At 38.0% G+C, this 24554-nt stretch overlaps 1 protein-coding gene across 3 annotated transcripts in view; it reads right to left on the bottom strand.

The window, feature by feature from the left end:
- The window catches only part of PHACTR3 (phosphatase and actin regulator 3), a 94809-nt gene that overhangs the window by 47721 nt on the left and 22534 nt on the right, over positions 1-24554 (bottom strand). Inside the window, exon 1 of one of the 3 annotated variants that reach the window (XM_048962776.1) lies at positions 19832-20241. The exons of the other annotated variants lie outside the window; for them this stretch is intronic. Coding sequence (XP_048818733.1) covers positions 19832-19862 — 31 coding nt within the window. The 5' untranslated portion in view covers positions 19863-20241. Of the gene's footprint in view, positions 1-19831; positions 20242-24554 lie in introns of those variants that run through there. 3 annotated transcript variants of the gene reach the window in all.

Genomic DNA, 24554 nt, shown 5'->3' on the forward strand with positions numbered 1-24554 from the left:
TCAGATGTCCTGAAGTCATAAATAACAAGGAAGTGGTCTCACTAGCACTAAGAATCACAAGAAAGTCCTTGGAGTTTCTCATTTCCAGTTAGTTCATTTCTTTGTGCATGTAGGTTGGCTTCTTGTGAAACAAGAAGTTGACAGCACAAAAAGCAGTTCCCACGTACAGCAATGAATGCTGAAGGTGCAGGCGCATGTAAATATCAGCCAGCTCCCACAGCCAACAAGCTGCCAAGACTTGCCAACCCTCCAACCACTCTGTGAAGTATTCAGCACATTTTTTAAACTGCAGTCAGTATTTTAATTATGCTATGTTCTGTGGAATAATGTGGTTATTCCTTCCAGAGCCTGATAGCCTGGGGCCAGGCCATGCAATTACATGGAGGATGTCTGAGAAATATAAACAGCCAAGAATCAAATCAGGGCTCTCTGAATCAGCAGTGTAAATGAGCAACAGCTTAACTTGATGTGCAATGTAGGATGAGGGGCACTTGTTGTACAAGGCTGAGTGAGCATGAGCTTAACCCACACTCAGTCCACATCAGCCCAACTCTACCCAGCACAGGGAGGCTAGGCTCTGCTTGGCCATTTCTGCTGTGACAGACCAGTTGGCCGCAGCAGTTTGCTCTGACTGGAACTTGTTGGCTTTTTCTATTGAAATTGGTTGAAGTCCCTGCTGTATCCTGTTGAGGGCAAAGGTTTCTGTGCCAGAGATCCACATCCAAAGCTCCTCATGTATCATACACTTTTCATCTGCTTTGTGTGTATCAAAGGGATGGAGATGAATGTGGCTGTGCTGTGTGCTCCTACTGATGTTGAGTCTAACTTATTGTTGTTTTTGTGGGGTTTTTTTCTATGATAATCCAAAGATACAGTAGAATTATGCCTGATTACAGCAACTGCAGGCTGATGCGTGACAGTTGGGCACACCAGGAATGCAGAGCTGAGGTATTCTGAAGGTGTACTGACCTTGCCATGGAGAAGTGCTGTGAGACTCTTGGGAAATCTTCTTGTGAATGCACAAATTGCACCAAGAAGTTTATGGGAAAGTGAAGGATGATAAATTTTAATATGCTGGGAATTTGGTAACTTCAGTTTGCAGCAAGTTGTGCTTTTCTAAATCCTCTATGTATACTTTTAGGAGAAGGGCTTCTCAAAAATCTGCAACCTGCAGGCAGTTTAAAAATAACACAGCAGACAAGAGCTGCAGGCAAATTTGTAAAGCAGGCGTGCTATGTTTTCTGATGACTTGGTTTGTAATGCAGCTCTCCATGTTTGTCCCTTTGTTGTTACTGCATCCATCTTTGCAACCCAGATAGAGAGTTAAAAAAAGGAAAAAGAGGTTCCCTTTGGTCCTCTCCAGAGGGCAGGGACAGTGAGTGGAATAAAAATTACCTCTTAGCTTTGGGGATAGATGTTTCTTTACCACTGTTAACTTCAGTGCTGCCTAGAATTACTGTCTGCTTCTAGAAACGATGCAAAGGAGAATGCCACAGGGAAAGTCAAGCTTTTAAAGGACTCGTGTCTACTTCTGGTCAGTCCTGAATTGTGCAACCCAGACACCAGAGATCTTAGCCAAGAAACAGCAATTCTCTATGAAGGACACTCTATACAGAAGGTACTTTATATCTACTGAGAGAAGCCTGCGAGAAGGCAGAAAGTTTGTCTTGGTTTTAAAGTAAAATGCCGAGCTTTGGGAGAACAAGCAGCAGGAAGACCCCCTTTTCCTTAGTTCAGCAACCTAAATGCAGACAGAACTGAGCATGATGATTGGGACTACAAGACAGGGGTAAATTGTTTGTCTGGAGCCTTTGGACACTTGTTATGTTCCAGAGAAGCAGAACTCTTACTGAAGAGCTTTTTTATTGCAGTGCTTACGTGTTTCCTGTGATGGAACTCTTCCTTGTTCTGAAAATGTTTTCTGTCACCCGTGTTTCTGCAGACATGCTTTCTTTCTTAACTCTCTTTGAAAGAAAACTGCAGTGGAATGTTCCAGTTTGAAAGTTTCTATTTCAGTTTTTTGAACATACAGTGTTTTGATTTTCCAATTTGTAATGACTACTAGGAATGAAAATTAGTAATGAGGAAAAAAAGAAGCTTTTTTATAAACCAGAAGCGTATTTAATTCTTGCATGATTTCACTTGTATTTGGATCTATGAATGTTTTGGTTATTTTGGAAAAATTTACACTAAATATTTTGTGAAATAAAAAGCCCTGTTCCTGACAGTTTAGTTATTTAGGAAAGACAAGGTACCTATAGTACATTATTAAATGCAATCATAAACTAATTTGGAATACACAACTGCTGACATGAAATAGATTGCTTCTCTGATGCATCGTATCTGTTACACCAGAAAAATATTAAAGATGGTAGGGAAAATTACAGGACTGAGGTGCAAGTTCAAGCATCAGCCCAGACAGATGTTTAGTTTTTGTATCTACTGTAAAGATACAGATGGATACTGGGCCAGGTTCAGCCACGTGATAACTATCAGTCATTGAGTTACGTTTGGGGAAATCAGACATATTGAATTGGTGCAGACTTCAGACCAATGGAGATACAAAATGTCAGAGTGAAAATGCAAAGAAAAATGGCAGAAGGACAAAAGGGGAATGGAGTCTTTTACAGGTGCCAAACCCCAAACAGATCTGAGCATTCCACTGAGCACAGGATTCTGTTGGGCTCTATCATCTTTCTTTTAGCCAGCTGCTGTTGAATTCTGATCAGGTTTTTACACTTCCCCCCACTAAAATGCAAATTATTGTGCTTTCCTTTCTATTCCATCCTGTCTCCAGAGCCTGAGTTCCATTTTCACTTGAAACTGAAATGTTTGCCATGCATCCTTGTTCTGTGATTTCCACTGTTCTTCAGTATGTTAAATTATGATTTAACATCTTTCTTTAATTGAAGAAGAAAAATTAAAGAAACAAAATATAATTTGTGGGCAGTAAGAGAGTACTGTGCTTGCCAATACAGTTTATTTCCATTCTATCTTGCTGCACCTCCCTTCAGTGATTTCAAAATCAAATGAAATTTCAGAACCATGCTGAGAGGAATGGGAAAAGAGATTATGCTTATGAAAGGAAAGAGAACAGGGAAGTGGCAACTCCAGCTAAATCTCTTAGATAAAAATAGACTTTATATGCTTGACATTTTTTATTTCTTCCCTAAGACATTTTTTCAGGAAGTTGACATATCACCTAACAGCGTGACTGCTGTATGAACCAAGGTGTAAAGAAATTAATCAGGACTTTTTCATGCTTTTGGATCATTGTGTCAAATCCCAGTAGCACTTCTCATTATTTACAATGCACACTGTGATATTAGCAGTTCATTAACAAAATAAGTTTTTCAGTTTTTTGCATAAAGGAACCCACAACTTGCTTTACCTGGATAAGAAAGAACTGAATAACGGTAAGAAAATGACACTAATGAAGGACTGCTGTATAATTAGTTATCTCAGCTACCTGATCCTATACAGTACCTTCTTTTGAGAGGAGAAACTTGACATTTGCACACTTTGCACCACCCAGTTAGAACATCAGACCAATATCTCCAGAGAAAAACCCATTCATATGAAGTCATATAGCGCTATCTCTACAGAAGGCCAAGTGCACTGAACCTTGTCTCCTCCCTCCCACGTCTACAAAGGGTTTTGTACCACAGATGCTAGAAATTCCCAGGGCTGCATGGTTTCCCCAAGCCTCTGGGAGGTGCTCTTCTGCAGTGCAGCAAGAGATTAAGCCCCAGAAGTACAGAAATTACTAGAATTAGGTTTTGCCCTGGACTCATCATAGTAAAGATTTTGTCTGGGCTGCAGCATCAGCGTCGCATCATTTGCATATGTTTAACTAGCTGTAGCCTGGCTATAAGCTTGTTGAAATGATGTTTTTAATAGCTTCTGAGACTGTAGGCTGAAACACACCCTTTGCTCTCTCTCAAGGGGCCCCTTCCAATTCGCTTCACTGCTGCTTATCCCTGATAGAAGTTATGTCTAGAGGGAGATGTAACACTCAGGCAAGTCATTGGTATAATAGCACTGTACTTGCTAAAATGCAGCAATGTGTTGCTTTTTTTCTGGGATTCGTGCCCCAGAGTGCCTTCTGTCTGTGGGAGACCATTCCTAGAGATTTGGAAGCAGAAATACTCAGGCAACTAAAGCGTGACATAACACAGAGCAGCTACAGAGGAAAGTAAGATAGAAAACAGATATAAAATGGAGTTCAACTTTTGTTTAAAGGTTATGCATCCAATTTGGCTCCTTGTAAAACTGTTATAAAACTGCCAACAGTTTCTGCATTTGTTTGGTGTGTACATTGTGATGAAATCCTTCTTAGGAGGTCGTATCACCTGAATGAATGGCTAAATACATTCCTGAAACAGCTTGGTCTCCTGCACATAACATGCTGTAAACATGAGACAGATGTGTGGGAAATTCTTTGAGGAGACCCATTGTTTTTAAGATCCAGTTGTTCTGTTACCTACTGGTATTTTCCAAATAGGCAAATAATACAAAGTAGACAAAAAACAATGAGGCATCACAAACCTTTCATTCACGGTGTCATCAAAAAGACACACAAATATACACAGGAGCAGAGGGTCGGGCAATACAAAGTGCCACCCAGCAGTGGGTCATTGAATCTCTCATGTGCTAAATCTTGTGTTACGTTTAACACCGCCTGTTCCTTCCTGTTGCATTATCCTGTGGTTCAGATAAGGAAATGAAAGCACTGGGATGATGAAACTGCAACATGCTGAACACAGATATCTTAGTATCTTTGGAAAGTACTGAGTTCCTGGGACATCCACGCTCCAAAAATTGCAATAGATGGGCACAGGACAACAATCTTTAAAATAGTAGCAGAGCAATATGCTTTCTAAAATTTGTGTGTGTGCTCAAAGGCCAAGGGAAATAATTGCTTATCAAATTTACTGCAGTAATTATCACTATCTGACTAAAACAAGTCTGCAATCTATTCCTAAGGGGAGTAAGTGTTACTGTGTGGCTAAGGGCCACATCATCCTGCTCACCCTAAATCAGCCTGCAGATGAAACATGAGAGATTATAGTAACTCTGAGTTGCACAATATTTTCCTATAAATAAATTTGGCCATGGTGTGGTCAAGGCAACTTAGTGGTAAGGACTGGCACGGTGGATGTGGATTATCTTAAATCTGCTTTGGTAAGTCAACCCCTCTCTACCATGTTTCACATAGATATGGAATTTACAAAATCCTGTTCTGAATGTTTTGGGCCAACAAGCACACAATTACAACTCTATTTTGCTAGTTGGCTTTGCAAAAGAAAAAAAAAATACCATTTTCAAGACTAAGAGTGACAGGAAGCTCTGTCACTCTTCTGTGCACAGACAGGTTCTGACCATTTTTATGGTAGCAGGTTTTAAATTCACTTTTTTTGTTGTTTGTTTGTTGTTTAAGATCAGCAGTCCCAGGCAGTTCTTTGGCCTCCTAACAGCTCTTGATTTTCCTTGGGGTCATGTTTCAGAGAAGGAATCGTGTGATGAATATTCTTCTGACGTTTGCCTTTCATCAGCAGGAATACTTGGACTATTTCCTCTTGTTTCCTTCCCTTGTTGTTTTGTATTGTTGTTGGCTTTTTTTTGGTTTTGTTGGTTTGGTTTGGTTTTTTGTATGTGAAAGATCTCTGAGAAAACTTCAATTTAAAACCACCATAGAAGATGGACTGAATTTTTATTTCTGCATGACTTTTTTATTTAACAGGTAATTAAGAGTTTTGTTCACTTCAACTATATCCAGGGTCTGCTTTTATAAGTATCACAAAGCCTAAGTATCATAGAAGGAAAAACAATATGCAATATTTTTACCCTGTCTGACCTACATTTATGTATTTTCCAGTTCTTCCAAGAGGAAGAGAAGTGAAATAAGTACTCCCTCTTCTCAGTTTCTTTTCAGCTTCCATATTTCAACTGTGTTCTCAGCTGCCTGCATGAGTCATGGAGAGCTGGAAACAGAGACAGCCCCCAGAATATTAAATCTGCTTCCTCCTGAGGAACCTTTGTGAGTGCTTTAGGGTATACCACTAAAAAGCTACAAAAATCTCTTGGAAGCTTCTTTTGCCTGATACCTACATGGGAGCTGATAGAGAAAGTGCTAATATCTTAGCTCCAAACACTGATTACTTATGAGTGTAATGAAAAATAAGATATCTAAACATTTCCATATCACTGCCTAGAAATGTGTTCCTTTGCTCTTTGGTATTTGCAGAGGCTTGAGACTGCTGTTGACTCTGTAGATTGTTTTGTGTAATGATGGTATTGAATTTCACTCGTCTAGGCACAATTTGGATTTGATCCTGTGATGTTCCAAGAAACTCAAACCCACAGGCTATGAGAACTAGAAGGGAGTTCAGTGCTTTGCTAGGCTGATCCATGCTATTCCAGGCTAACATGCATTATTGCCCACTCCGTCCTGTACAGTGTAATTTATATCCAAACTAAATCTGCTTGGAGCTATCTATAGCATTGCATTTAGAAACAGCAGGGAAGGTTCACGGCAGAAATCCATCCTACACTCTGAAATTCCTTAACTTCATGTAGAATAAGCCAGATCCCTCCTAGTTTGGCTTATGACTAGACTGAGCAGGCCATGTCAAGCCATGTCAAGGATTCTGTGCTGTAATAAAGAATGAAAGGTCATCTTACACAAGCAGAAGCCAAATTACATTGGCAGTCCAAAGACATTCATACAGAAAAAAGAGTAGTGAAAAAAAAAAAAGAAAAGTGGTGAAATACACTTACAAAGGAAATTGGTATCAAATGTTACTGTCAGTACTGCTGCATTTATAGACATGTATTGTTATGCCTTCCTGTTCCAGTCATGTTAGCTTGAATTTATCTTTCTCTAATACAGAACTTCAGTCCTAGCTGCCTGAACATAAGGTCAGTCACAGCTCGTCACACTGAAATTACATCTTCCTGTCACAGACTATTCCCTTTCTCCCTGGACTACCCTTCCTCTTCTTGGTGTCAATTCTACCTTTACACACAGCTCTGGGTTTTTTGCTATCTTTTCCCTGTTTGTATAGATCTGACTACTTGTCTTGCGTGCAGATTTCTCTTCCTGCCTGGTACAGTTTGCTGATCCTCTGGACAATAACAGTCTGACTTTAATCAAGGCTGTGCAGGAAGAACCTTTCTTCTCAGAGAAAGCTTTTAGACGTTACAACTATTCAGATTGGTTTACCACATTGGGTGATGAAGCAGAGCTAAAAATACCATATGTTCCTTTGACATTGCCCATTCATTACAATAAATAACTGAAACTTCTGTGACTGCAGAACAAAACATGTTTTATGTTTTTGCTTTTAAGTGAAGCTGTGTATAAAGCTCTTTGCCCCTCAGAATATCCTCTTAGTGTTTTACATAAGAGGATAACAAAGTTTATTTGGAAAAGGCAAGGGAAGCCTAAGGCTGTTTTCCTCTCATTTTATTAAATGAATGAGGAGGTATCTTAGCATGGAGAACACGGGCATGTAACTGATCAGATTTTCTCCTTTATGCCTTACAGTGAGGAAATGTGTTGAGGCTGCCCTTCAGAACATCACCTATTATTAGCAATTCACAGCACTGGATAAGCAGAAGTCCTTTCAATCATCTGCAAGTCTCCTATGCAGTCTGTGTAAGTCTGTTTCAACAACTGAGATGAGATTATCAAAGCATGAGAAAGAACTGACACAAAGGACCAGACTGTTTGAAGATGCTTATTTTAAGCATGTCACATAGTCTCATTCACTATTTTTGTTTTTTGAACTCAGAGATATTTTTTTTCCCAAGTAATTAAAACTGAAGGTGCGCAGTCCTGCCTGCACAATGAACAAACTTACATTATCTTAAAAAGTGTTAAAAAAACCACCTCATTTAATTCTTCCTTTCAAGCGCTGAAATGATCTCCAAGTGCTATTAATAGAAAAGCCTTTCACTGTGGAAAATGTATTCTTCTATTTAAAGCTACTGGGGAAAAGCTTGAAAGAACAACAAATTATGGTTCTGACATCTGACTATCGGTGTAGCCTTCAGATGTAGAGTTCACATATATGGCTGTACAATAAATACATTTGTTTGGAAATAAGGCAGGATGATCACCAAGACATCCTTTCCACATGCAGTTGCTCACAGAGGACACAAACTTGCTAGAAGCCTGTTCAGCTTATCCCTCAGTGCTGAGGGAAGCCAACTGGTGGTTACTGGATTGGCAGCACTGGAAAATACAGATCTTTGTTGATGCAAAGAAACAGGCATGGCTGCTAAAGAAGCAGCATAAACTTCCCCACAGTCCAGTGAGCCTGACCTGGGTCTCAATGGCCCTCGATTAGCAGAGCAGGTGTTGATCCGTTCTTATGATTTCTCTGCAGATGTACGATATCAATAAGAGCTGTGAGGACATTTTATGTGGGCATGGGTCTAAGAATTCCTGTCACAGTAGATCAGCAAACAGAATACTTCCCCAGGAGTTTAAAGAGGATATTTCATATCCAATAGCTCATATCCTGCTTCCAGGCACCCGAGTCTTTAGATTCTGCTCCTTTGATACGTTTTGCTGCTCAGTGATTTTGTTCCCATGCTGACATCCCAGCCAGGTGCCGTTCTGAATATTTAGTCTGAGTTATGAGAGCTCCATGCCTCATACATTCCTGGTGCGATCACTCAGAGAGATCGTATTTGCAAAAACACATGGGTTTGTTACCAGAACATGTGATTCACAGCAAAACCACCAAAACCAGAACAGAATGCTTAAGCTGAAAATAAAATTTCTTATTATTTCATTCTTTTTTTTTTTTTTTTTTTTAATAAGGAAATGGAAACAAGATATATGTAAAATGTACAGTGAGGGACTGTACTAGACACCAACACCTCTGAGTAATCCTGACAAGCCAGGGTGCTTATATATCACTACAACATTGGTTCAGCTATGAGCTCTAAAATGGAGAGCTAAGAAGCACTGCCAAATAGTGGTGTACTGGATGGAAGGAAGGAGCTATGGATTTCCATAGTGTTGAACTGTACGCAACAGCTTAAGTTCCCTAAGAGCTTATCTTCCAGAACGTAGACAGTCTCTTAGAAGATAGGCACAAACCAGTAAGCTCTGGTTTGTAAAGTCTTGAGCTGATATCCAATAAACTGAGCTTCATGGCATTTAGGATCAGATCAAAACTATCATGGTCCCATTAATAAAATGTGCAGATGTAGTAGAACTGTGCCCAGGGAGGTGGTGGAGTCACCGACCCTGGAGGTGTTCAAGGAAAGGCTGGATGTTGTGTTGAGGGACATGGTTTAGTGGGAGCTATTGGGAATAGGTGAACGGTTGGACTGGATGATCTTTTAGGTCTTTTCCAACCTTGGTGATTCTATGATTCTATGAATTTCCTTCCATTATCTCCAGTGTGTTCAAAAAATACTGATCAGTCAATTTTGTTCAATCCAGCTTTTTGCTGGGTTGGGTAACATTTGTCAGTGCCACTCGCATTTTATGCCATTTCAAGAATAGTCTGTCTTCCCACAGTTGGCAGCAAGCTGGCATGAAAGCACAGGGCTGGCACCACACTGTATCACAGCTCTGCCTGATTTGACAGAAGTATGATCATTTGCCCATGCTTGATCTGCATGAAACCTGTAATACTGGTCAAAACAGTCATGCTCAGATCTGGAGCTAACATTACACGCAATGAGAGATCCTGCCTGTGCCAAGAGGTGACATGAAACTAATGGAACGTCTCTGCCTGCCACCCTGGCACAGAGGTCTGGGTGGTGAGAAGCAAAATCAGACATCACATGATGGCTGTGGTCTCTACAGACCATCAACTCAACCTTCAGCAGCAACCACATGCTGCCTGAGCAGCAAGGAGATGTTTCCACAGGGTGTGAGCCTATGCAGTGCAGCAGCATCCAACCAGGCTACAGGGAAATGCAGAACAGCTCAGTTATCAGAGCTTTCTCTCATGTTTGCTTTTCTTGGTTTTGGCTTTGGGCTCTTTGCTTATGGGCTATGAATGCATATGTGCTCAGACCTCTCCAAATGTGGTAGATATTCTGTGTTGTATCTGTATCAATGTAGTTATCTATACAGTGTGTGTGTATAAATGCAGTGTTATACATTATATTACACACTGTTATAACTAAAAATTCTGGAAAAATCAGGGAACCTGCTTGGAACATGGACTTGGTTATAAAATAACTACCTTTCATCTAGGTCAGAGTGAGAGAGTGTTTGGAGCTTGATTTTTAAGATAGCATGGTCATTATCATAGACCTAAATTCAACATAGCCTTTTACCAGGGCATGCTGTTCTAACCCATTATCAATAATACACCAAACTCATCCTAGCTGCATGTGTGATGAGTTTCAAGTAACACAAAGATAAAGCACAAATTAAAACTTAAATTTTGGCATCTACTGCAATGCTTTCGTGAATATTCATATTTATAATGCTAGAGTGCCTGAATGCACAGTAAAACAATTGTAAACAGAGTTGAACTGCAATTCCCATTAAGGGGTTCTTCAGTTCTTCTCACTTCTGATATTTTCTCACTTTGATTTTTTTTTCCTGTTATTTTTGTTTTCTTTTTTTTTCTTTCTTTCTTTCTCTTTTCTTTTAATCCTGCAGTTCACAGAAGGGCAAGGGGAGAAGAGCAGTACTTCATAGCATTTAGTCAGCATTACAAGTGAAAAGCTTTAACATTTGAGCATTTCTCAAGCCAGCACTGGCCAAGCCAGCTGAAAGAAACCAAATGTTCCTGTTTCAAATTGCAGACTCTTCTTATTTGTGAAAATGTTCCAGGGTGCTTGTCTAAAGGCAAGTTTAACTTATGTTTTGACTACTTAAAAGAAAAAAAACAACCTTTTTCACCCACTCTGCACTTCAGAATATAACTTCTGGCAAATAACATTTACTGTGGCAAACACAAAGCCACTTGAAGCATACAAAGCTCAGGAAAGTGGTCCTCAGCATTTTGCTCTACAAATTAACCTGGATACTTTCTGGTGATTAAATGACACACACACACACACTCACCAAAAAAAAACCCACCAACAACAAAACAAACAAAGAAACAAAAACCATCACCATATGCCATAGCTTAGTGTCACGTTATTATCATGTTTACTACTTGTTGTGTAACTTTAACAGTGCCATCTTACATAATATATTTTGTGAGTTCCAAGTGCTCCACAAGGAGAAAAACCAAAACACAGCATACAGTATGACCTGACTCAGGTCAAGCCAGTGTTTGAAAGGGAACCTTTTCTGAGTATTGGCCCAGCACTGCATTGAGCTTGTTCAGCTCAATGCTCAGCCGAGGGAATTCTAACTGCAGCCACAGGCCCAGGAAGTTCCTGAGCTGCCTACTGATGTGTTTCATGTTGTGATAAACACAAAAAAAATTTAGAAGCTGCCAGACCAACACTGTCTGGAGTGAGTGCAAGCTGATGGTTCACAAATGGGTAATGGATCTTACAAACAGACCTGTAAGCGCATGCAGAATGACTGCCCTGCCACAGAAAAATATTTTTAATGATTGTGGTGTGCAGCTGTATGTGAAGTATGTGCATATTCAGACCTGACTTGATATATAGTTGCCACAGCAGTATGTATGAATCATATGATGGCTGTATTCTTGGCCAGTTTTGACTATATACGTGTAACCACTCAGTTACACAAGCAAAACCAAGGACTGCCAATGTACATCTTTTAACAGACTCAATCATCTCTCTGACATTGTGGCCTTAGATTCAATGCAAACAGAAGGACAACTTCACAGTTCTTGCAATTTGCAGAATGACACCCATACAAGCATAATTTCTTGTCATGATTTCCCTCAAAATAGATTAATCTTTCTAGAAAATAAGAGCAGAGGCTAATGAGGGTTAAGGCACAGATGGAATGGCACTACTAATTACTTCATACAAACATACAGTGAAGGAATACTTTCTAGTATGATATTTAACAAAATCAATACCTATTAGCACGTGCAGCTACAGGAGAATTTATGGTGAAGTCAAATATGATGCTGGCTGGCTGTCTGCAGTGAAAAGACATGACACATGATCCATTTCATCTTACCTCCTTCCATTTAATCCCACTTTTAATGAGCAGAAACACAAAAAGTAAACAGTTCCTCTCTCCTCTACAATAATAATAATTTTCTTTCCACACTGTTTACTTTGAATAACCAGAATTCATATTTAGAACCCTGTTCAATATTTCATTCGAAGAACTTCACAGGCATCATCCAAATGCTATTTTTGAAGCTACAGCAATGCTCATTTGTGTACTGATAAGGAATGCAAATTTCCTGGGATTTTCTTAGAAAGGCTCTATCAGCACAGGGGGAACGGTCCTTCTTTCTCAGCTGAGAGAAAAGCCACAACTACACAGCCCCAAGTACAGCTGCACTGTGGATAATTTATATACTAGTCCCTCATTTCCAGATGATTCCTAAAATCTAATTTTTTTTTTATGGGATTTGTTGCCTTCTACTATGAATTCTACAGAATAAAGAGCAATTTCTGAAATGCCTTGTCAGAACTGCCAGCATAGTAAAATATCAGTTATCCACACAGCTCTAAGATTCTCTGGATTTGCAGGCTGCTGTATTTTCTGTCTCGTTTTATTCATTATTTGGTTTCACACTGCTAATCTCTCTGGAATATAACATTCATCTCCTTCCAGATGATTGTTAAATGCTGTATTAAAAAGCAATTATCACCTATCTTCCATTTTACCCTGAAAGGAATGACAAAAATTGAAAAAAGTTGCTGTTATCTCTGGTATATAAAGGCATATGAGATCCTGCTGTTTTTCTTCACTTTCTGCAGCTGTTTATTGCTGACTTCCAATGGCAGAGCAGGTGTAACATTGCATTTGCAATCGATGAAGGGCACCATGTCACATGAATAGACCCAGTCCTATTTCTTTGGCACTTAAAATAAGAGACTTATGGCTTGCTGACAAAGGGAGAGAAAGGGTCTGTGCTACCATTGCCAGGTGTATGAATTCTAACAGTGACTTGAAAATTACATTCCATCCTCTCCCCAGCCTTTTTTTCTTTTTTTTTTTTCCCAGTTGGAGAAGGACAAGAGAAAGAAATTCTAGATTTTGACCTTCTAAAGTGCCCATGGACTGAATTTTCAAGGGTTGCTCTTTGAAAATGAACATCACTTGTATTCTTAAAGTTCTCAATGCTTCTGTTAGTTGAGTATGTTTTTCTTCATTTTCTAAAGCTCTGAGATAAGTACTAATAAGGTAGTATGGTGCTTGATCACAACTTTATCATCTTGAAATACACTGAGACCTACTTTTAGAGAAAAATTTAATGCTGCAAAACTAACATTATAGTCTGATGAAGTCATTTTCTGCAAGTGACAGAGCTTATTTCTTCTTGAAGACATTCATATTAATAGATTTTTGAAATAGACAATGGAAATTAATTAATTTTCTGGCCCACATGGTTATATTCAGAAGAGCTTGGTAAAGTGAGTCATAAAGGCTCAAGAATCCATGGTTTAATTTAAGTTACATGACTTCTAAGAACATCTTAATATTTTCTAGTGAGGGAGGTGAACTTTCTGAAGAAAGAATTAAAGAACAAGGAAGAATGGAGGAGTAAAGAGGGAGCACAAAATCTAGAGAAAGCTGGCACAGGCGGTCCCAAGGGAAGGTGGGATGGCAGTGACCCATGGTTTATGTTCAAATTTTACATTTGGTTTAGGGCAATACTTGATGTCAATGTAATAAGTAATGAGATTAACCAGAAGGTGAAGAGGGGGCTGGCTGTATTAAATATTTCAAGCAGCTACTACATTACATACATGCAGCATTTTGCCCTTCTATCGCAGAGCAAGAGCTGGAGTTGAGTATTTGTTGTACAGCTAAGATGTCATGGGATATTTCAACAAATTGGTACTTTCACCAGGTCAAGTTTCTACCATTTCATTAGATTATTTTTGAAATTGACTGATTTTATATTGCAGGCCTATTTCTTCCCTGAAATGTATTCCTTTGTGTATGTGGAGCATAAAAAATTAATTCCATTAACAGGTATTTTTTAACTAGGTCTCCAGAGTTCTGTGAGCTGCATTTTCCAGTATCTTTTTAATTTTGAATGTTCTAAATATAAAAAAAGAAAAAAGAAAAAAAAAAAAAGGAAGAAAGAAAGAAAAAGCTTTCTTTAAAAATTACTGCTTTCTTCTCTGTAATGGCAACAAGAGGGGGCAAGGGTATTGAAAAGATCCTCATCACCATAATAAATTAAAAAAACCACTTCACAGAAGTCATGAGGACTGAAGCTGCTATTAAGCATTTTTAGAGGTAGCTAGCAGCAGAGATGACCAAAATGAAGCTTTCTAGTCTAAAAATATTAGCAACTCTCTTCACACTTGTATTTTTAAACGTCAGATAATCTGTTAAAATTGAAATGTCTTTGAAAGCAGCATAGTTGTGACATAATGTATGTAAATGATGATAGGTCACATTTTCAGTTGTTCAGTATGTGCAGCTTTCTGGTACACAGGCTGCTCTTGTATCTTTGTCAAAACTATCTGTACTCAGTCTCCTCCTCTTGTCATCTTCTCTTTGTATACTTGCCTGATGATGCCTAATATTGCAGAGGTTTGCAAAAATTTTACATCAGTGATCCTGTGTCATCCAACAAGAGAGATCTATTTATTAACTCATATAGTTCTACTTACTGCATAATAGCAAGTTCATGTTTAATTAGATTTTTTTTTTCCATTATCTGGCTTGCATGTAAAATTGTCATAATTGTGCCTATGGGCGAGTTTCACAGCTGTAAGTATATGCTGGACTGAGGCATCTGTTGGCAAAGCTTCTCTGTAAATTTGAAATATAAGAGTGGGTACATTACAAACAGCTTTGACAGAAGAGCATCACAAGGAATTCCTCTGCTCAGGTCCTGTGAGCTGAGTAACACGGAGCAGGAGAATGCAAGAGAGAGCAAAGAGGTGCTCCCAGGAGCTGCTGGGGCAGGGGGCACCCAGATCTCCTTTCTCAGTTACAGTGGGTTGCTGTGTTGCTTTCAGATGAAGTGCAGAGCCTGCCCTTGGGCTTTCAGTCAGCTAACCTTTATAGTTGTTGCTTTACTAAAGAATTAACTTTTTTCTTTATTGAACACTGTTAAAATATCAGCATACAGTGCTTCATGTTGTTCCTTTGGCTTTTATTAAGCCAAGGCTCTGACAAAGTTCATCATCATACCAGCATATTCTGGTATATCCCAAGCGATAACTCATGTTGCCCTGCCCAGATTGGGCCACCTTGTGACTCTTCCTTCTTCCTTCACATTCCCCTTACCTGTTCCTTAATTGTCTCTTACTGTCACTTCAAAGACACACTGTTTATTTGGAAATGACATGTGGCAATACATTTCCTAAGCACTTACAAGAAAAAAGAACAATATTTCTAAGGCTGAAGTAACATGGTGAATCTATCAGGGAAAATGTTACTAAAGGGTGGCTCATAATTTTTTAGCACATCCTTATCAGTAAAAACTTTATTCTTCCAACCCATCCAGTGCTATCACCTCAGAATTCCATAAGTTTTATAGTAATTGCATGTTCATGTGGGGTTGTGGTGTTTTTTTTCAGATAATTACCCACAGATTAGAAACAATTTACATTTTTTGCCCCATTTCTTTTGAAATGAATCCTGAGCACCACTCAAGACAAAAATTCAGACTGGTGTCTTTTGCTGGTTCCAAGATGAGCTGTTTGGGGAAGCAGCCATTTACTTTGTTGAAAATATCCTACCCGATGCCTTGTCCTGAAAAGGCACTGACTGGGGCTACATGAGGAGAGCTGAAATCTTCTGTTATTGATACTCATCTGCAGTATACATTTCCTTAAAATATCAGCTCCTCACATGTTCAAGAGCTTCTTTTCACTCAAAACTGACATTTCCACGGCAACATTTAAGTTTGTTCTATTCACTTGATGTATTTTTTTTCCTGAGATGGTTATGCAAATATTAACAAACTCTGTAAACAAGAACAAGCTTGGGAAAGGGGTGGGGGAGACCTTATTGCTCTCTTCCAATATCTGAAAGGTGTTTACAGAGAGAGCAGGGTTGGTCTCTTCTCACTGGTGACAGGACAAGGGGAAATGGCCTCAAGTTGCACCAGGATAAGTTTAGTCTGGATATCAGGAAAAACTTCTTTACAGAAAGGGTTGTTAAGCAGTGGAATAGGCTCCCCAGGGAGGTGGTTGAGTCACCATCTCTGGATGTGTTTAAAAACAGTTTGGATGTGGTGCTCAGGAACATGATTGAGTGGAAGGCTGTTAGAGTTAGATGGTGTGGTTAGGTCGTGGTTGGACTCAGTGATCTTTAAGGTCTTTTTCAACCTGAGCGATTCTATGATTCCATGATTCTAAGCCACAAAGGAGAAACTCCTCCTTAACTCAGTCTATGAAGACCATTTGATACAAATGGCCATGTGTGTGGTATACTTTTTTCTACTCAGCATCTCTTGCAATAAGCCAGTTGGGTATATTTGATGTGCTTTTATCTTAAGATATTAAACTTGCATGTGCTGCTATTCACCTCCAACATCTTCATTCTTGTTTTAAATCTCTGTCATGAAATGATATTGTCTGATCCCTACTGATCAACGAAACAGCCCCTATTTGTATATGGCTCAGGCTTATCTCAAGTCATGAGCTCTGCAGAGATGCCAAGTAGAGACTATTTTTTTTGCACCATTCATCTCAGAATTCAAAAATTATTGTTGCAAAAGTTGCAGGCAGCTTTTTTTGGAGCCTTTTGAGAACGCAAAGATATAAACTATGGAGGAAAAAAAAAGAAAAAAAGGAAAAAAAAGAAAAGAAAAAAATGATTGAGAAATAAATAAAATGATTTTTCAGAGTTTTAAAGAGCTGGATATGGAACAGATCCTTTCCTTATTCTGGTACTGCAACCACAAAACTGGTTTTCCTATCACAGAAAATGGTGTGTTTTCAAAAATAACTTTCCCAGGGCAGATTCATAACAAATGTTACAATTGTTACAGCTCTTATGGAGTCAGTTGTCCTATTACTGGTTTATGCCAACTGAAGATCAGCCTCTTCAGCAATAGTTTCGCAACTATCTTGGCTTATCTCCTTGAATAGTTACAAAATATACATCAAATGATGAGCATTCATAAGCATTTGAAATATTAGGAGGATTTCTGGTGTCATGGAAAGTTCCATAATTTTCAAAATTGCATGTTGTAGTTTCCAGTTGTTGGAAACAATGAGCGAATTTACCAGCTTACACTAGGAACTGTTGACTGTGTCAGATCAGTCATTCACCTAATTCAGTTACAACATTTGCACTATTCACTTTCTTTCCATCTGCCTCAGTGAAAAGTGAGTGCAAAAAAGGATGGAAAATGATATTATACCACTGCAAAGTTACCTCTCACAGACATTGCGTTCAGAGATAAGAAACAGAAAAAGCAAACTGAAGCAATAAGGCAAACTGACCGCTACAAATCAAACAGCAATCTTAGTTCACCACATGGGCCTTTGGGATTTTCATACCTTATGTGTTTAATCAGGTTTCTGATGATTTCTGTTCATTAAGGAAGACATTTTTATTTGCTCAGGTTAGTAGATTTCCTCCTCCAAACTGCTTTGCACCACCCTCTTTCTATAACATCCCGTTAAGTGTTGAGGTCAAAGCCACAAAACATGAGATTGAAATATTGTATCCAGGCAAACTTAAATAAGATTTATCCCCAAGACCCACTGAAAATCTTACTAACACTTAAATGTGTGTAATTTCATTTCTTTTTTAGAGACTATGCTTACCCTGTGTTATTTCAGTGCTACACTTCACAACATTGCCTTAGAAATCATTCAGCGGGCAAAAATGAAGGACAAGGATTTGAGTGCAGGATGATGAACTATAGTGTGGGAATGGGAATAGATGGCTAGAGGCAGAGCAACTGGATTTGCCTTCAAAGCATGTGATAAAACTCTGCCCCAGACTGAAGATTTAAGAGAAAAAATACTGCTGATGAACAGTGATGTTGATCTGATGTTATGTGGCAGTTCTGGGGGGATGTTAAATATGGCCTTGGGTATATGGGTTCTCTCCCCTCTTCTTGCCAGACTGCACCTGGCACATAGGACTAAGTCATTTAAATAGAGAACTCCTTTTTAAACTAAAGTTGATGTACAGAAGCTCAGGTAGGTAAGAATCTACAACAGAATTTGGTAGACTCTATCCTCTAGGCATACAAAATGCTGCCTAATGTAATGTTCTGAAAAAAAATCATAGTAAATGCATCTCAAGTGAGGCAGACCAAACTCAGCTTTTCAACCTCTCTCTGATACTCTGCACACTCCTCAGCTATGTGAGGTGGACACACCAGCCCCAAACTATGCAGAGTTATTTTGGAGCAGGAACAGGAGTGATAAGCAGTACAAAAAAAACTTCTGAATATATGCAGACTTCTGCATTCTTGGATTGCTGGAGAAAAATGTGTGATCATGCAATTAAAGGCTGCATCTTAATTCATATGCACAAGGAAGCAAATGATGGTTGCATAGGAAACCTTGATTCTGGCATTTCCTAGACTTTTAATGCTTGCCTTTAAAATGTTAATAATGTGCCTTTAACACAGTGGATTTCTGGTATATAATATGTAATTATCTGAAACTATGTCTGTGATGCTTTCCCAGTATCTGGGCAACATTGTGTTTTTATCCTTTAAAAGAATCCCAAAGAATAGTCATTATTTAACAAAAATATCTTTGGCTTTCTTTATGCTTTGCTTTCGTGTGGAAGCCACAAACAGATTTTCACATACCAGATGAATAATGTGTAGGAAGAGTGAGAAAGGAAGGGAATTGACTTTTTCTTTTTTCTTTTTTTTCTTTTTCCTGAAGTATGTGAATTTAATCTCACTACTTTATTTCAGACGTAATGCACATCCAAATTTATAAAAAAAAGATCTGCTGAATGCTTCACTGTGTTGTTTCATACACTACTGAAGCTCATGTTTTACAAAATACGTTTCTTCAACCGAATTTTCAATTGTGATATATATTCATTTCCAACTGAGATTGAATTGAAAATGAACATACATCAACGTCTTGGTGGTAGGCAATGTAAAAACATTCTGCATCTTCAAAATATCAAACAAAATGCAATCATAGATACACTGGGCAGCCGTTAGATAACCCGACCAGATTTAAATGTTTCACAGAAGTAAAACTTCTTAAGCTGATGGATTTTTCAGAGAAACTCTTTTTCTCATCAGTGCCAGGAGGGCAGTGACTGGTTATCCCACACATCTGAACTAAAAAGCATTGTGACACTTGCAGTAAGATTCCCTGTCCATCCCTCTGCACCCCACCATCACATAATGCACAGTTATGCAGATAATCTGCCAGCAGCATTGTTGCTTCCTAGGTTGGGGGAATACATTCATGATTAGTAAATGTATGATTATTTTTCAGAGAAGTAAGTATGTAAGAACAATTTCACTTTGTCAGCTAAAACCAATGGAATTACTACATTCGTAGCAATCAGAGACATAATGTATTCTTGACAATGTATCACAAGAAAATTTAATAGAAATCCTAATTTCTTCATATTAAAAAATAGATGCATGTCCTCAATCTATAATCTCAGAAATACTAACAAAATGCTCACAGCTCTAGTGCAGATGTCAACCCACCTCAGTTAAAATTCCAAGTAAATATGATAGATCATTTTAATTAAATAAGACATCAGCAGCAGAAAACAAGCATTCATCCAGTTTTCTATTCACTTCTATGTTTTGCTACTTACCTCTGAGGGCTGCTGCTTGCTCAGAGCACATAGAATGCAGCAGCTCAGTCCAAGAGAAAAACCAGTTATTCCCTTTCACCCTCTGTTATGCCTTGAAACTCTTTCACTTCTTCTTTTCGAGACGCATAGAAATACAAGGATGGTCCTTCGGGGCTCTATCCAGGTCTGTTTACATTATGTAAAACAGATGAATACATTTCCTATTTTAACCATGAAAATCATGCCTTCACTGACAGGCGCCTGGATCATTAATAGTATGCTGTGTGCAACTGTGAAAACCCACGTAATGCTCAGAAATGGTCTCAGTTTTCTAAATGAAGAGCCAGATTAAAATCCGCAAACCAACTTGGCTTTGTTGCAGAAGTTTTTCTCTACTGTAGAAGAAGCTGGAAGTCACTGTTGGTTAGCAGAAGGATTTCACTGGAAATGCTGGAGGAAACCTCTAGACTCAGGTTAGCACCAGAACCAAAGACGTGGAGTGTTATGGCCTCAGTCAGCTCCCACACCAAACCTGTGATTCTTTCCTCCCAAAGCAATTTTGTCATACAGCAATGTCAGCAAACTGCTTCAGCAGTTTTTGAAAAGATTCCAACTCAAATTACAGTACCAAAAGCCTGCTCTGGGCTTTACCCTTATTATTTTTTCCTAGAATATTTAAATTTCCTATTATTCCCCACCCGGTCTTAAGCACACTTTCCAGAACACAGGAAAATAGTCTTTCTTTCCTGCAGTCCTAAATGCTTTCATTAGGGAGACTTAACACTGAAATGTTTTGGAAAAACAGATGCTCTAGATTTAAAAGAAGCAAGAGACGACTCTCAGTGAACAGCTGCATTGCTCTCAGCTACAAGCAAGCTGTATCTCAGAACAGTTTTGTATGTTACTTTGTCGCTGGGAACATATTATTACCATCTAAATTTAAAGACAGTGGCTTTCTTACATGAAAGCAAATGCAGACATAAAACCACAGTGACTGTTCTGTTCAAGTATTCCATGCCAATGACGCAGAAAATAATACCAAAGTGAAAAACAGTTCCTGTTTTAGGTGGTCTGTGCTTGCAATATGCCTGGCCAAAAACACAGGTATAGTATAGTATATATTCTTGTACATTTTCAAATTAGTCAGTATTCACAGTGGTCTGTTAAAGTCTCACTCTGCAGCTGCTTCAGCTCTTTGTTGACTTTTCAGAAGTATCCTGTCCTTCCCAACAGGCTCTACTACATTACATATTAAGGGGTTGATGGACATTAAACCCATGTTCTAAAATAATCATTTTTCAGTTCTAAAGGAAAACACTTCTAAAATAAATGAACAGTAACTACTTCAGTAGATATTATGTCAAGTAATTCCAGTGTTCGAGCAGACAAGCCCACCAATGAGCACTGAGTATACCGATTGCTCTTAAGACAGCTAGTAAATTTCCTAAATCCTGGGAGAAAATCTAAACTAGTTTTCAAAAATTGTCTTAGAAATTTCAAATAAAACAGTCCTTTTTGTCCATGAAATGTAAATTGACTTTTGTTTATCTCTTTTGGAGTCTTCCTACACATGTGGTACAGTACAACTGCTACATTTATTTTGCATGATCATTTAAGCAGTCAGTAAATGAATAATCCATTGCAATTCACATAAATTACATGTTTTGGTAAAAGTGCACTAATTGTGTGGATAATAATTGTGTGGATAATGTAAGATTGATTTATTTTAATTAAATGAATACATGTAAAACAGAGACATCAATGGACAGCCCCTTATTGTCTGAGAGATATTTTAAGGAAAAAGTTGAACAAAGTGTTGTTAACATCACTGCAAATCTTGTGATTACTATCAAATGCATAACTTAGGTCAACATTTTTGCATATGTATATACAATAAATATGCATACATGTTCTGTATAAGGATTTCTTTAAATTTTCTTAGCATAATTTTTGTATTTCAGGAGTATTAATTCTAATTCTCTCCATCCTGCATAGAAATTGGGGATGTCTACTTGTAGATAAGTCTGTGTTTCCTGATTATTTTTATGTAGCTAAATCTGTAATGTAAGATTAAATATCTTAGAGAAGGAACTGCAATGACAAGATGAAAAAAACTCCCATTTTTTCCCCCCATATTTAGTAGAAATATGCTAGTGAGCATTATTCTGACTATCAATCAGTATCTGGCCATTAATCTCATTGTTATTCAGTAAGTACTCCCTGTTATAATTTCTCAGGCATGTGCTGCAAATCTAATGATTTTTCTGTGCTGTATCATAAGGGAAAGAAGGACGTTGAGTTGTCTTCCAAGTCTCTTCACCTCGTTGCTGGCAAGACTAGCCTTTCCCTGTATGATTCCTGAATATAAAGTTGGGTGGATAAATAAGGCTGTGATCAAAATACTGGATAGCTGGGTAGAGAAAACTTACAGTAGAAGAAGGGAAATAGCCTTGCAATTTAATTTTTTTTTTTTTTAAAGACTGCTTTACCATTTTGTATACAGCTTCAACCTTTTCATTTGCTGAAGATGTGGAAAAAGCTCTGACAACTAAAGACGTAAATTTTCAAATTTAAATAACAAATATTAAGTTAAACTAAAGTTTCTGACCCAGCAAAGTTCTTAAACATATGTTTAAATGTAATACGTAATCTTAGCAAAGCTTATGGGATTCATCTGTCAGTGAAATGCCTTACGTGCAAACATTCTATGCTTCTTTGAGGTTTAAATCCACATCCACATCCAAATACCTGAAATTTAAGCACACAAGTTTGAAAATCTAGCAAAAGCTTCTTAAATCTTTTGCTGAAAACTAAAACTAAGACCTTCTCTGTTCTGGAAGTGTATATGAATCCTTACTCTTTTGGTCACAAGAAATGGTTGTTAACCAGTGGAGGAGTTGTGTCATGATCACATGCGGTGCTGGAGGGCTTCTGAGGCAAACTGCAGAGATCAATGTGAGTTGAAATTTTTGGGGCAGGACAGTATTAACAAATGAATCAACATGCTGGAAAAAAGTTGGTGTTTTATAGGCTTTTTAATGGGCAAAATTACCAAAAAGCTTAGAAGGCTTAACATCAGATTTCAAACTTCTCTTCTGCAAAACTTGGGCTTTAACTTTGCCGTTTTGCATGAGACTCATTTTTACACTTCCATATGTGAAGAACCTCTAGCAATTTACGCTGCAAGAGTAAATAATCTCTAAAGTGAATTTGTGCCTTTTTAAAATAACTCTTTAAGAATCTGAGGCTGACCTAGGTGTCCTTGTGGACAGCAGGTTGACCACGAGCCAGCAGTGTGCTTAAGAAGACTGAAGACTGATTTGTTTATAATCAGATTGTAGATCTTCTAGATTATAGCTAGAATACAAGGTATTCTTTGCTGACACCAAATAGTGAGCCCTTTTACTGATGTTTGGCAACACTCCATCTTCTGCAGTTAAACTTTACCCTTTGTTTAAAAGTCTTTCAATTACAAAGACATCAAATTGTCAAATTTACCAGGTAATGACTGCAGCAGGATTTAGCACAAACTTGGCATACCAAACTTCACTTAAGATATTGTTTCCCCATTGAGGAAGGAGTAGGTGGGGACAAATTTGCTAGGTTACTTCTTGAAAATCCAAGATTTGCTTCTGATTCCTGCTTTTTAGGCAAAGAAAAAAAAGATTGAAACTTTCACTGTATATCAGAACACTAAGTGCTAATTTTAGAACTTTTCAGATAGAATCTGTAGATACTTCAGAACACATGAAAGAAAAAAATTGCATTTGAGGAATGCCTGTTAAACAGGTTTTAATGAAATTAGAACTATTATTTATTCAGTATTTCTGAAACACTTAGAAATGGTATTTGTATTCAATTTTGAGATGGGAATTCCTTCTGTCCTTCTTTGCAATCAGTGATCTAAAACAACTGCTCTTTAAATCAGAAATTCTGATTTTAAAGCTTTTTTTGTTCCAATACCTTGACATGCTCTGGGTACTTTTTTATTACTTCTGTTGACATTTGTTACCTTGCCTGATTTGAAAATAACACTGGAGTTAGTAAAAAAATAGACCAGATGTTCCAGTATATTCCTGGATGGTTTTTCAAAACATCCTAAGCAGTATTTTCAAAAGATTACAAAATTTATATACCACTATCCCCATGTCTCTTGATCAGGATATTTTGACTTTTAAAATGTGCCATTAACTTTCTTTTGTTTTCTTAAGAAGGCCTTTTGTTTTGTTGGTTGGTTTGTGTTGTTTTTTTTTATCACGTGTCATAAAAATTTGTTGCACGTGTAAGCAATTTAATGGTTCGCTGAAAGGTTGTTATGCAACTGGATTGTGTAAAATCTTGTCCAAGCCCAGAAATGGCAGTGAAAGGGAAAGAGAGAAAAGACTGAGAAATTACATATGCTTTCTGTATATATTTATATCTTGAATATGTGGTTGAATGTAGCTACTCTTTTTTTTACCCTGTGAGTGTGAAAGGAAAGAGAAGATTAGGTACCTCATGTTGGGAAGACAGGAAGAGACAGGTGCTCCCTATTCCCAGCAGTCAAGACTCCAGAGTCCTAATTTACCCAACAGTGAATATATAGTAGTAAAAATATTTTCCACAGGTCTGCTATTTTTTTCCTGTTTCTTCCCACACTGTATAAGCATTACTTTTATGTTTCACTATCATAGAAATTCTGGTGATTTTCAATAGAATAATTAATGAGATGGCAATTTGCACGTTATGTGAAAGTATGTGTTTT

This window comes from Lagopus muta, chromosome 16 (assembly GCF_023343835.1).
Source record: "Lagopus muta isolate bLagMut1 chromosome 16, bLagMut1 primary, whole genome shotgun sequence".
Lineage (NCBI taxonomy): Eukaryota > Metazoa > Chordata > Aves > Galliformes > Phasianidae > Lagopus > Lagopus muta.